General features: G+C 46.1%; 1 protein-coding gene across 1 annotated transcript in view; it reads left to right on the top strand.

Annotated features, from left to right (window-relative positions):
* Nucleotides 1-12,499, top strand: part of LOC117369096 (heat shock cognate 71 kDa protein-like) — a 45,881-nt gene extending 33,382 nt beyond the window's left edge. The window contains exons 7-9 of the mRNA XM_033963090.1: nt 1,857-2,055; nt 11,068-11,300; nt 11,830-12,499. Coding sequence (XP_033818981.1) covers nt 1,857-2,055; nt 11,068-11,300; nt 11,830-12,030 — 633 coding nt within the window. The 3' untranslated portion in view covers nt 12,031-12,499. The remainder of the gene's footprint in view (nt 1-1,856; nt 2,056-11,067; nt 11,301-11,829) is intronic.
* Nucleotides 12,500-13,987: the final 1,488 nt, after the last annotated feature.

Genomic DNA, 13,987 nt, shown 5'->3' with positions numbered 1-13,987 from the left:
ATGCCATCTGATATGGCATTACATGATTCTCCAGGATTACAGTCCGTTCTGAACAGTATGGAAGATACTCATCTCAAGGCGTCCTTTTGGTATAAACAAATGCAGAAATCTTCCTTTAGTGGACCTCTGGAAACAGAAGTTAAATGGCACCAGCAATTGAGTCTGCCCTCTGATGCCATAGACTGGGTTGGAGTGTGGTCCTCATTCTCTAAATCTGTCAGATCTGCGTCATTATTACAGTCTATATTCTTCGTGATGCACAGAGCTGTATGGACACCGGTGTTGGCTAACAAGATTGATGGAAAATCCTCTACATTATGCTGGTCATGCATGCAACATGTTGGAACACTTGAACATCTTCTCTTTGCATGTCCACTTATTCAAATATATTGGGACAAAGTATGGAAATCCATATGCGATATCTTGAACATCACTGACACCCTTTTGTTCTCTGTACTTATCATAAGAGATCAAGCCCTTTCGGAGTTGTTATCTACAGCTGAAATTAGTCTCCTTACAATAATGCTATCCATAGCTGTACAAATCATTTTACACAATTGGAAAGATCTTTCTAAAGCGGACTGGCACACATGGTGGAATACACTGTGCATCACAAACAAATATGAAAAAGTATATGCAGAAAAGTCGAATTCACTGCCCCATTTCCATGCTATTTGGAAACCTATCCTTGATTATACTAACTCATGACCTTTCTTTCTTTTTGTGTTATTATCTTCTCTTTATATTAAGGTATGCTATATTTTTGGCCTCATATGCTATGGAGAATTATCATATATTCTTTTCTTGCGCATTCTATATTCACATGTACTTAAAGAGTCATTTACTCTGTAGTGTCTGTTGGCATGTGCTGCTGTTTTGTACCTCGTACTGCACTATACTGTTGTATTACTGTTATAAAAACAAAAACTAATAAAATTATTTTGAACTGAAAAAAAAAAAAAGCCTCATGCTCGTCCTAGAGAAACAGCTTTTCACATGTTGGACTGTAAGCGTGCATTGGCTTACTACATACAACGGATTAAGCAATACAGGAGTTCACCTCAACTGTTCATCTCCTTTGATCTTAACAGAATAGGAAACCCTGTAACCAGAAGAACTATTTCCACATGTTTAGTGGCCTGTATTTCTTTCTGCTGTACTCAGGCTGGGCTGCAGCTAGAGGGTCATGTAACAGCACACAAAGTTTGAGCTATGGCAGCATAAGTAGCTTTCTTACTTTCCACTCCCATTGGTTAATTTGCAAAGCAGCTACTTGGTCCTCAATCCACACATTTACATTTCGCTATTGTCTAGAATCCTATTCAAGACGAAATAGTTGTTTCGGCCAAGCAGTATTACAAAATTTATTTTCTTCTCAATGGCCAACTCTCCCTGCATCCCATTATATTCAGCTAGGGAGTCCCACATGTGAGAATATGCTGCCTGCTTGTCCTAGGAAAAGCACAGTTACTTACTGTAACAGGTGTTTATCTGGAGACAGCAAGCAGATATTCTCACATCCCTCCCACCTTCCCTGGTTGACTTGTTAGCTTGCTTACGGAACTGAGCAACCATGAGCCTACGTCAGGCAGGAAGGAACTCGCACATGGGCGGTGCGGGCAGTCACAAAGTTTCTTAAAACTTAAAGTGACAGTTCACTTTTAACACTGTCTGTGCCGGGCTCTGTAGATGATGTTGCCCACATGTGAGAATATCTGCCTGCTGTCCCCGGATAACATCTGTAATGGTAAGTAACTGTGCTTAACAAGTTGTCTCAATAGACTATGTAACCCTTTCATTAATAACCTACCTGTTCCCCCTACTCTATTCCTCTCCCCCCTTCCAATATTATGCAGGTCTTTGAAGGTGAGAGAGCCATGACTAAAGACAACAATCTCCTGGGAAAATTTGAGCTGACGGGGATTCCTCCAGCACCTCGGGGTGTGCCCCAAATTGAGGTCACTTTTGACATTGATGCCAATGGTATCCTGAATGTGTCTGCTGTGGACAAGAGCACTGGCAAGGAGAACAAGATCACCATTACCAACGACAAGGGTAAGGCCACAGGATATAAAGTTCGGAGGTGGAGTGGAGGTTCCGCACCAGCCCTCAGAAAAGCAATATAATACATCAAGTGCTGGCAGTCTTGGATATGTTAGCACTGTATCATAAATTTTATCTCCCCACATGTCAGACTTGGAACAGAAATATCACATACCATGGCCTTTTGTCAAAAATGATAACTAAAAATGTCATGGGTAAGAGAGATTATAAGGACAGTGTACATTTCAACTGACCAACCTTTGGGAATGATGAGTTTGCTTCTAAACTTGTGGGAAATAATTTCATAACAGGCTGTGTTATGTAAAATTGCCAAAAAGGCACTTATCTTATGCTTAGTTAAAAGTAACTCAAATTAGATGGCCCTATATAGCTATATAATAATCGCAATCATACAATCCACTATAATTATCAATCTACTTAGCAGGTGTTTTGTACTTGTAATAATTCCCCCTTTTTTCTTCTTATTTTCATTACTTTAATATTCTTTAAGGGAAAAGTGCTTCAGAGCTTTGAGCCATTAACCCAAATGGGTTACAAAAAGTGTTATATATTAACCCAACTCACTATTCAGTCATAAGCAGAAAACTCCTTTTAGCTGCTTTTTTTCTTTTATTCTAATCCTTCTATTCTTTCCCCTATTTTTGTCTTTTTTATTTTATCTTTTATTCTTAAAAAAAATATCTTTTTGTTATACTCGTATGTATCTTCAGTGAATAATAATTTACATTCCCTGCTAGAAAATTGAATCAGGAATCTGTTAATCACAGTTTAAAGATTGTTCACAATTCCAGACTCTCCTTTATTTACATATAACTTCACAGGAAGGATTAATAGATTACAATGATTTTTGAAGCACTTGTGAAATCTTTTGATCCCCCTAAAGGTTGTTTTTAGTACCTATTCACTCAGTTCTTCAGGGTCTTCAAGCTAAGATTTGGCAGACATTGTATTCTAGTCATCCTGTACCTAAGCATCTTGACGTCAAGTACAAAGTGCAAACAGCTCCAGGACATGAAAAACCTCAGTTATCACACCATTCAGTGGTATTAGAAGTGGTATTAAAAAAGGCTAAGACTGCCAAATCCTCTTTTCAATACCCACCAGGAAAAGATCTTGAGATATGAGATGCTGTTGGAAGGAAAGTTTACTCTGATGCCATGTTAGTTTAACGCATAACCATGCATCAATTACAAATCCTGCATTATCAACATTCTCAGCTGTATAAATCTCTCTATTTGTTACCTATTGGATCTCTTTTAGCCTATCTCAACAATATTTGAGGAATGTACGTTGAATTTAATTAAGAACATATGTGACACTGTTTCAAGAATTGCTGCAGTCTCCATAGCAGCTAGAAGAACTGCCTTGTTGCAAGCCTCTGGTCTCTGGGATGAGCTCCATGATTGTCTAGTCGATGCCCCATGTTAAGGTGATTATTTGAGGACAAAGTAAAAGGTAACTGTTCTTAGGCTAAAGAAGATAGTACCCCCCATCAAAGAGCTCAGTACACCTACAGATCATCTACTTCTTTCCATTGAAGATACTATCCATCACGACTTTACCCTTGGCCATACTAAAGACGCAGATACCAACCTTACTCTAGACTTCAACCTCGTAATTCTCCTCAACCTAATTTCTATAGGCAATGACTGAGAGACCATAATTCTACTCAATTCCAAGAATGTGCCTACTTTTTAACAGTTACCCAGTAGGAGGTTGACTTTGTTTTTTTTCACCAGACATGGAGCAACATCACTACAGACAGTTGAATTTTAAAAATAATTGCCACAAGGATACAAACTTCATTTCATCAGTCTTCCACTCACCACTCCTTCTTCCATCCATATACTACCTCATCAGAGTCTCGTTTTTGCAAGAAGAGATTCAAACTCTACTTCATGCCAATGCAATCCAGATTGTTTCTCCGCATTAACACAATCGAGGATTCTATTCCTGATATTTCATTATCCCCAAAACTCAGGAGGTCTTCGTCCCATTCTAGACCTGTGAAACTTAAACTACTTCATAAAGAGAAATTCAGGATATACTCACTCAAACCATCCTTCCATCATAGCACACAACAGCTAGCTTGCATCTATAGATCTGAAGGACACCTACCATTTTATTGCAGATGGTATAAAGGAACTGAAGTTGAAGATCAGCCCTCCACTTCTCAGTACACTGTCATGAGCTGTTCTAATGCTCTGACTATCCTTTTTTTTTCCTGTACGTCCAGATCTCGCTGCTCTAGTCACAAGAACAGTGGGAGACGCCAGTTAGTTCTTTCAAATTGACTAAAGCTATTTATTCTATGGCGTCATAGTTTCAGCAGCTGTTTGAGCAGCCGAAAGTGGATTCGGCAGTGGCTCAGGTTACCATACCCATAACTCTCCATAGTGAAGGAGGAGTGATGCTTAAAGATCATCAGGATCACAGGGTGGACATGGTCTTAAAGAAGCTCTTTCATCAAGTGGCTTCTTCAGGCAGTAAGGCTGCAGCAGCTGCCTTGTTTGCGGCATGTGCCTGTCACACAAGTTTGCGCCAGAATCCATCAACAGACAAAGACGTCTGCTCCCTACTGGTGCTGGAGGGGGTGAATTATGTGGCAGACACCTTATATGACCTTATAATGGTTCTGAGTTGTCGTCCTGGCAAGTCATCTAAATCGTTACCCCCCAAATGCAGCAAGAGGATGTCCGGATGACGGGGACAATGCCTCTGATCCACCCAAAATGGCAAATGATGATGCCATCGCATACCACGCTGACCCCACCAGGACACACGTACTCCGTGATGACCCAGCCCAAGATGACGACCCCCAGGGCGGACAGCAGCTCGTTCACCAGCCCAATGAACAAACAGCCTTGGTCCAGCCTCCCCGGCACCGCTCTACCCATGGCCCACAGCAAATGCTGCATCACAAAACTGGACATAGGGCACGCCCAACCCAAGGCACGGAAGAAAAAAGTAAAACCCGCCAAACACCCACGCACCATCCCCCGAGAGACCCCGGCCCTGAAGGCGTCCAGCACAAAATCCTCGAGAAAGGACTCGGCCACATCCCCTGGGGACCAACTCCTACCAGTCAAAAAGAACGCCACAACCCGAAACCCCGCAGAGTACCGGAACCACATGGCAGGGGCTACCGACAGGTGGAGCATCTCCCAAACTCCTTCACGTCCAGGCGCCACAAATGCTCCGGCATCGCAGTACCTTCCTCCGCTGCCTCTGGTGCCAGACGTCGAAACTGCGGAAAATTGAACGAGACAAAGCATCAGCGACGCCATTCCGAAGCCCAGGCACGTGACGCACTCTGATAAACAAATTGAGCCGTAAGGAGCGCAACACCAACGCCCGCATCAGCCCATTAACCGCTAAACAACGCGCAGCCTGTCTGTTAACTACTTCCACCACCCCCATATTATCACACCAGAAAATCACTTTACGGTCACGCAAAATGCCAGGCCACAGTTCACAGGCAATAACCAAGGGGAATAATTCAAAAAATGTGATGTTTCTGGTAACACCCCGCTCCACCCAGTCTGCAGGCCAGCGCTCCACGCACCAAGCACCTCTACAAGAAAGGCCAAAACCCACTCCACCCACAGCATCAGAGAACAATTCTAAATCTCCATTGGACACTTCCGGCGCCTGCATAGGTAAAGTGCAGTTAAAATCACGCAAAAAACACACCCACATACGGAGGTCCGCCCGCACTCCCGCATGGAGCCTCAAGAAATGCCGTTTGTCTTGCACCCCTGCTGTGGCGGCAGCCAACTGGCGGGAAAAAGCTCTACCCATGGGTAAAACCCGACACGCGAAATTAAGGGAATCCAACAGAGACTGGACCGTCTGCAATGTAGTTTTTTGCGAGGATAGCGCGAGCTCGATAAAGCCTAACAATTGTTGAACCTTGGCATCTGGAAGGCGCGTCACCAACTCCTCCGTATCCAGCTCAATCCCCAGAAACACCAGGGAGGTCACCAGACCCTCCGATTTCTCCCGAGCCAAGGGGATACCAAACTCCTCTGCCAACCGTTCAAAAGCCTCTTTCAACAGCGTACAGTCCCTAGAACCCCTGGCGCCGATGAACAAAAAATCATCCAGATAATGCACCACCGAATCAATACCTGTCCGCCGCACCACAACCCAATGCAAAAAGGAACTGAACAGTTCGAAATAGGCGCAAGAGATAGAACAGCCCATAGGCAAACATCTGCCATCAAAATAAGCGCCATCAAAATGAAAACCGAGCAAGGGATAAGACCGCGGATGAATGGGTAACAACCGGAAAGCTGATTCAACATCAACCTTCGCCAGCAAGGAACTCCTACACACCCGTAGAATGAACTGCAAGGCACAATCCAATGACGAATACCACACAGAACACAGGTCACGTGGAATACCATCATTCACCGAGGCGCCCACCGGTCTCGACAGATTATGTATCAGCCGAAACTTGCCCGGCTCCTTCTTAGGGATCACCGTCAACGGCGATATCATCATCTCCGGGAACGGGCGCTCATGAAAAGGCCCTGCAATCCGACCCAAGCTAAGTTCCTCCCGCAACTTACTACGAACCACTGCAGACAAATGAGAAACAGAAGACGCATTTTGCACCCGTGTAACTGAAATCCCACCCCGAAAAGGTATCTCAAAACCAAATTGAAAGCTCCAATAAACCCGCCGCACGAACCTTGCTATAACGGCGCAACCACGGCCGCAAGGCACCTACCCGAATTGGAGTGGGCAACGACCCCCCCCACACCCTCATTTGCTCGCTCCGGCAGGGCCTCCCGCCGGACGCTTAGGGTACTTGAGTGCCGAATGCGGCTGTCCACATTGCGAACACCCGTGCCGGAACCTACAGTCCGAGAAAGGGCAGCTGGATTTGTTAAATCTCCAACAAAGATCGGATCCCCCTCCAACTCCCGTCCCCGCCCCCACCCCCGCCTTAAAGGGCCGACCACCACCCTCACTCCCCTGCGGAATGCAGCCACCCACTACGGGCGCACAGATATATGTGTGAGCCACAAATTAACATCTTGAGTGCCCCACGACATATGTGTATTCTCCTCCAATTTATCCCGAAATGCCTCGTCGTAGTTAAGCCATGACCAACCCCCAAAGCGCTGATAAGCATCCAGCACAGAGTCTGCATAAGCCAATGAACACTGGCCAGCCGCAAGAAGGAACGCATCCAATTAAGGATGGACCGAGCTACCGGCAACTGCTTGGACTCACTGGTCCCCCGCTTCGCTTTTTTCCGACTGCGCCTACGAGCTCTGCCTTCCATGAGCTGAAATATATCTGAAAAGGCTTTAGGTCCCAATTCCTGCCCCATACTTTCTCTGTCTCTGCCATTTGGAAGTCAGGTGCACCTGGGGACATATTGTAGAGGCAAGAAATGATCTCCGAAACATGTCCAATTTATTGTTAGCTTTACATCCCTTTTATATCATTTTACATGAATCAGTGTTGTCAGCATGTGTCAGCATGTGACGTAAACACAAACCATATATGGACACATGTCACATGAAACTTTAAAGAAAATAACAAGCATTTTTACTAGCTAGAGACTGAAGTCCACAGAGGGTGCTGTGGTCAGCAGAGCTTATCTAAAGCTGTTTGCAAATATGGCTTTATGAAAACAATTGAAGTCACTTCACAACAAGATAACACACATCTTATCAAACATCAGAGAAGGAAAAACAAACAGGGTCTGGTTTTCTTACAGCTTCAAAACATATAGCCTAAGGAAAACTACCAAGGTACATGATACTGATATGTGCCCTTCAATATCTAAATAGGAGCGGCGACGAATTTTGTGCCACAACGTCCGCGGAACCCTCTCCCAGAGTTCCGTTAACGCCACCAACGCCGGAGCACCCGCGCCTCCAACGGTGCTAGAAGAATGACTCCATGTTGCTACTGCGCTGCTGGGGCGCTCAGGTGCCAACGAACCCTGTGAAAATAAAGCAGAGCCAGGAGCCAAGCCCAGGAAACCACCCCCAGGCATCTGCCAACCAGAACCCCCACACCCAGCAGCAACCGGACCACCAACCCCACCAGGGTACCCACTGCTGCCCCAAGGGGAAAAAGAGGAACCCAGCCCCCAACCATCTGGACCCGCCCACCACTGAGGAAAACCCCACGGAGCCCCCCACTGACCCTGGAAACCGGGGAGACAGGGACCCTGCCCCCCTCCCAATGGGGGCTGGGGCCTCGCCCCCTCCACAACACCGCCAACCGCCCCACCCCGGTCCCCTGCCCCCGAGACAAGCAAGCTCTCTCCACCCACCAAACCCCCCAGAAAAGTCAAACCCCACAGGGGCAGCCTGCACTGCAGACAAACCACCGGAGCCACCTTCCACAGCCGGCCCAACCTCCCCACACACAGTGCTGGGAGCGCTGTAGCTGCTGCCTGCCAGCCAGGCGGAACTCCTCCCGCCGGACTTTCCCAGCTGTTTCCTCGACATGGAACTAGGCTCCGCGGCCCAACCCGACGCCCGCCCCTGCATGCCAAGAATGAGCCGGCGATTGCGATGGCCGACAACGCCTCCGCCTTGGACCGCTGCTCAGGCCTACTACCCCCACTAACTCTGCTGCCACCTACCTGCTCCGTCGGATCCTCAAGCAAGGACGCACCCGCCAGCAGAGATATCTCCGCTTCTCCCTCTGATGCCGACCCGGACACCTCATGCTCCGCCATGCGCCCCACTGCGACGACCTACATACCTCCAAAAACAAAAGCCGCCCTGAAGGAAAAAAGCCACCCTGGAGGATCTCAGGAGGAGTCGAGTCCTCCAGTGTCCCGGCTTTAAAGCCTTGCCCCCGCGCCACTCCACCAATGAATTTAAAATTCTTTTCCTTGACAGGCTCTCTGCCCAATCCCTGTCTGTTCCTTTCTGCCCTCCCCCTGACTACACTAATCCCACCTACCCAGCTGACGGGCAACACGAGGGCTCTACCAACCCCGCGTTACCTTATGCCCATCGACACAGGGTCTCGGGCTCCCATTTTCAAGAAAATCCAGCTGATACCTTCTAAGACATTGGAATATATGGGAGTTCAGGTTGACAGGGCACAAAGCTGTTTTTCTTCCCAAGCCACGCAAACAAAAGTTCCAGAAACAGATTAGGGATATCTTTGCACTTCTGTACCCTACTGCTTGGCATTACCTTCAAGTTCTGGGGTCCATGGCAGCCTCCCTGAAGGTTGTGCCCTGGGCAGGAGGCAGATGTGGCCTTTGCAAAAATTCCTCCTATCTCAGTGGTCCTCTCAGCATCATCCCCTTCAAATGACTCTTCCTGGATGGAGCCAGCATGGAGCAGCCTGCGCTGGTGGATTCAGGGAGAAGCCTTAGTGAGGGGCATGCCTCTTCGAGTCACAGAGTGAATTACTCTGACAACTGATGCCAGTCCTTTCAGGCTGGGGTGCTTTCTGTGGGGATCACTCAATCCAGGGCCAGTGAACTCCCCATCAAAAGGGATGGTCAATAAACCATGTAGAGCTTCGAGACACACGCTTGGTGTTGAGAGCTCTTTAAAATACCCTGGAAGGAAAAGAAGTAAGGGTGTTTTCTGACAATACCATGATGGTGGCTTCCGTGAATCACCAGGGAGGGACCAGGAGTGCTCACTTGAATCGGGAGGCTCGGATGTTTTCTGGTGGATGGAGTTGCACCTTCAGGCTCTCTCTGCAACTGGAGTAGAAAATGTGCAAGCAGATTCTCAGTCATCAAGTCCTGGACCTGGGAGAGTGGTCTCTCTCGTTGAGAGCGTTTCATCTCATTGTTTGGTGTTAGGACAGGCCATCGCTGGCCTTGATGGCTTCAGCCAAGAACTCCAAGTCAAGCATTGCTTCAGTTGAAAGAACAGAGCCGGGATGCTCAGGGCTGGACACATTAGTTCAGCCCTAGTCAAATAAGAAACTCCTTTACATCTTTCCAACTTGGACCTTGATTGGTCAGGTCATTTGCAGGATAGTGACTCATCTAGGTTGGGTGCTCATCTAGGTTGGGCCTCACCATCCATGGTATGTGGACCTGGTCCGTCTACAGTGGAACAAAAATCTCAGGCTCCCTCTTCATCTCGACCTGCTCAGTCAGGATCCACTTCTTATGGAGAATCCCAGTGCTTTAGTCTTACAGCATGACCATTGAGCACAGGTCCTTGATTCAGAGGGGCTACTCTGACATCATAGCCACTTTTTTTTTTATTTTTTGAGGTCCAAGGAACCTACTATGGCAGCTTACACTAAGGCTTGGAAGACTTTCCAGCAGTGGTGTGCCCGAGACCAGGTTAAACCTTTGCGAACTTCCATTCCTGTGGTCCTAGCTTTCCTCCAGACCGGCCTGGTGGTGTCCTCCTTCAAACTACAGGTGGCAGGCCTTTACTGTTTTAGAGTGCACAGTAGTTCCAGTTTGATTATGTCTCATTCAGATGTGACCAGATTTCTCAGGGGGTGCTTCGCTTGTGGCCATCCCTGCGACAGCCTTTTTCCTAAATAACCACGTGTGTCTGCATTATCCAGCTATCCACGGATAACCCCTATTACAAGTAAGCAACTATGCTTTGTCTGCTTTTGCAGCATCTGATATCTTGTAAAGGTGAACAAGGATGGGAAATGTAGGAGCCAAAAGTATTGGGAAGACAGTAGAAAGGATGCGTGAGTGATACTGGACCATACCTCTTTAAAATCCAAGATCTGCCCATGTGTGTTATGACAACTTTTTCCAGATATGGGTAGATTGATAAGTAGGACTGTTGGGTAATTCTAGATTAAGCAGATTGTAGGGGACTTAGTTGTTGTTGTTCCTTTAAATAGCATCATGGTTATAAAGCAGAACATGTAGGTCACCCTTAGTTGGGTTAGTACTCAACAACTGACAGATTGTCTCCTTTTTTTTTTTTTTTCATTCCATCAACTTTCCCCTGTTCCATTTTTTTTTTCCACTCCCTTTCCCCTGTTGGTCCTTCTGTCTACCCTGGCCCTGCACAGGCCGACTCAGTAAGGAGGAGATTGAGCGTATGGTGCAGGAAGCTGATCGCTACAAGGCCGAGGATGATGCCCAGAGAGAGAAAGTTTTAGCTAAGAACTCGCTGGAGTCGTTGGCATTTAACATGAAATCCACTGTGGAGGATGAAAAGCTGAAGGACAAGATCAGTGCTGAGGACAAACAGAAAATCCTGGACAAGTGCAACGAGGTCATTTCCTGGCTTGACAGGAACCAGGTGAGGAGTGAAAGCTGTGCAAGGCTGGGCATGGCAGTTAACAGAATATATTGTAAGAGAAGCTGGACAAGATTCTCAACTCATTTCTCAGGACACATTCAATAGTCAGGTTTTCAAGATACACTTATGGCATATTCATTGTGGATTTTCATACAATTGTGGAAGATATGCAAATTCTGTTAGGCCTTGAGCTGCTCATGGGGTTGAGTTATATCCCGCCGAATCCTCACAAATCGGAGTTCTAACAGCTACATAGAATTATACATGTAGTGTAAGATAAGGTATCTAGAACTGTAAGTAACCATTAACATTGTAATAAATGTTTACTCTATAGAATGATAGTCTGAGTCTCCTTAAGCCCCTAACAGGGACTTCTGGAAAAGCCATGTTTTCAGATTTTTGCAAAACCTGGCTGAAGTTTGTATAAATTATTGGATATCCTTGGGCCAGACATGAGAAGTACTAGAATGTCTGTCTGAATTTAAGCCGAGACCTATGGGGAGACCTCACTGTTCTCTTGCTTCCTCAGATGGCTGAGAAGGATGAATATGAGCACCAGCAGAAGGAACTTCAGAACGTTTGCAACCCCATCATCACCAAACTCTACCAGAGTGCCGGTGCAGGTGGCATGCCTGGAGGAATGCCTGGAGGCATGCCTGGTGGCTTCCCTGGTGCAGGCAGTGGTGCAGGGGGAGGATCCTCTGGCCCCACCATTGAAGAGGTGGATTAGATTGGGCTCACTGGTGTGAGGGACATGAGGTGGACAAGGTATTGGTATATCTGCTGTCACCTGTAACAGGGTCTGCAAAAATTTTACAAGCTTTCAAAAGAATGCAGCAAAAATAAATTTTGCCAAAACTAACTAGTCTGGTGCTAACTTGGCATCAAAGATTAAACCTTGTACAAATTCCAAGTCCCCACTACAAGAATGAATTGGCCACTCCAGAAGTTCTCAAAGTTGAGCTTGGTTCTTTACCCTATTTCACCAACAGATGGTGCTCCTTTCAATCAGTTTGAATGGAGTGTTTCATTAGTGCAAGCAGATGTAGCTGGTATTGCAGGCATACCCTGTCCATCTCTACAACAAAAGTGAAATTTCACACAAAACATAAGATACACAATTGTCATTTACAGTAAGGAAATGGATAAGTTTCTCATTTTCCAGAAATATACCAAATTATAAAATCCATCCACAGAAATCTCCTGGCTAATGTGTTTTCTTGGAAACAGTGAGGGGTTAAGGGACTGTACAGCTGGCTTCTGATGACACTGCTGGACGCCTTACAGATGTTTCTTTGGCTGTTTTGAGATTCTGTAGAGCCTGATTCATCCAGGCCTTCTTGTAAATGCAGAATGGGAGAAAAACCTCAAGTTGAGTCAGGCCTTATTAAGGGACTGGTTTGGAACTGTCAGTTTCCAACTTTTGCACTGCTGGTTACAAGTATGAACTAAGGGGGAAACTCCATAAGAGGCACCTACATAGACGCCTAACTTAATTAGTAAATTTGCTTCAATAATGAGCTTTAACAAGCTCATAATTGAAAAAAAATTAAATGGGCGATAGGTGCCTATCTCATGACACCTAGTGGAGGCTAACTCCAAAGTAGGCATGTTTAGGGGTGGAGAAGAACTTAGGAGCCACTAGATGTGATTCGCTAAACGACTTAGGGCTAGACTTACTAAGCTCACCGATCGTGTCTCGACCAATTTGCGAGCCTTCTCCGACCCTGACCCAATTCACTAACCTTCTGCCTGATCCAATCCGCACCCGATCCGATCTGCACATGCAAATGCGGGGAAATGGCATGCATAGTAGGAAGGCAGCGATTCACTAAACAGAAGAAGGAACACCGATTGGGCTGGCTGATCCAAAAAGAAGCGACTGCTAAGGACCAGTCGCTCATGTCCTTGCCGACGGTCCTGCTCTCTGCTGCCCTGAAATCCCAGCTCTGCCGACTCTCCTGCTCTCTGCCGCCCTGTCCCTGCCGACTCTCCTGCTTTCTACCGCCCTGTCCCTGCTGACTCTCCTGCTCTCTGCTGCCGTTCCCTTCAGTGCGAGCCCATGATTTTAACCCATGGTTTAAAAGTGTGATCTGTTCCATATAACTCTGGCTAAAGCATGTTCTGTTCCATTAAAGCCCCCCCCCCCCCCGCCCCTTGTTTTGACCTCGCTTGTGCGGAGAGCAAGCGCATGCGTGGACCGCATCTACAGGCAAAGAAGATGGTCTGTGCACTTTTCAAATTTGCTTGTATTTGCTATAAGATGTTATTTGGATTAGCTCCGCTATATCTCCTCTCTCATTTTGAATGGTACTGTTCGACTAGGCCTACTCGGCGTACTGATTTATTTACTTTTCCTAATCCCAAAAATTGCCGTGTTAAAAAATATTTTGATCGATCTTTGGCTTAGCAAGCAGGTAAAGTTCAAGTATGGTTAGACGACCTGCTTCAACAATCTGCATCTTATTGCACCTTTAGAAAATTGGTTAAGACCTATTTGTTCAAAAAATTTGTTACTTGATCGATGACTGTCATAGTTTCTTATTGTATTTTTCACTATTGAAATATTGTACTGCTTTTCTGTGTGCTTTGTATCATCACTGGAACGTTCAGTCCTCTTATTCTGTGAACCACTTAGAAATTTTTGGGTGTTGGCTGTATAGAAAAATAAAGTTATTATTATTATG

This window comes from Geotrypetes seraphini, chromosome 11, assembly GCF_902459505.1.
Source record: "Geotrypetes seraphini chromosome 11, aGeoSer1.1, whole genome shotgun sequence".
In the NCBI taxonomy this organism is placed as follows: domain Eukaryota; kingdom Metazoa; phylum Chordata; class Amphibia; order Gymnophiona; family Dermophiidae; genus Geotrypetes; species Geotrypetes seraphini.
The sequence above is the reverse complement of the archived record's forward strand: the minus strand, read 5'-3'. Positions and strand labels throughout refer to the sequence as shown.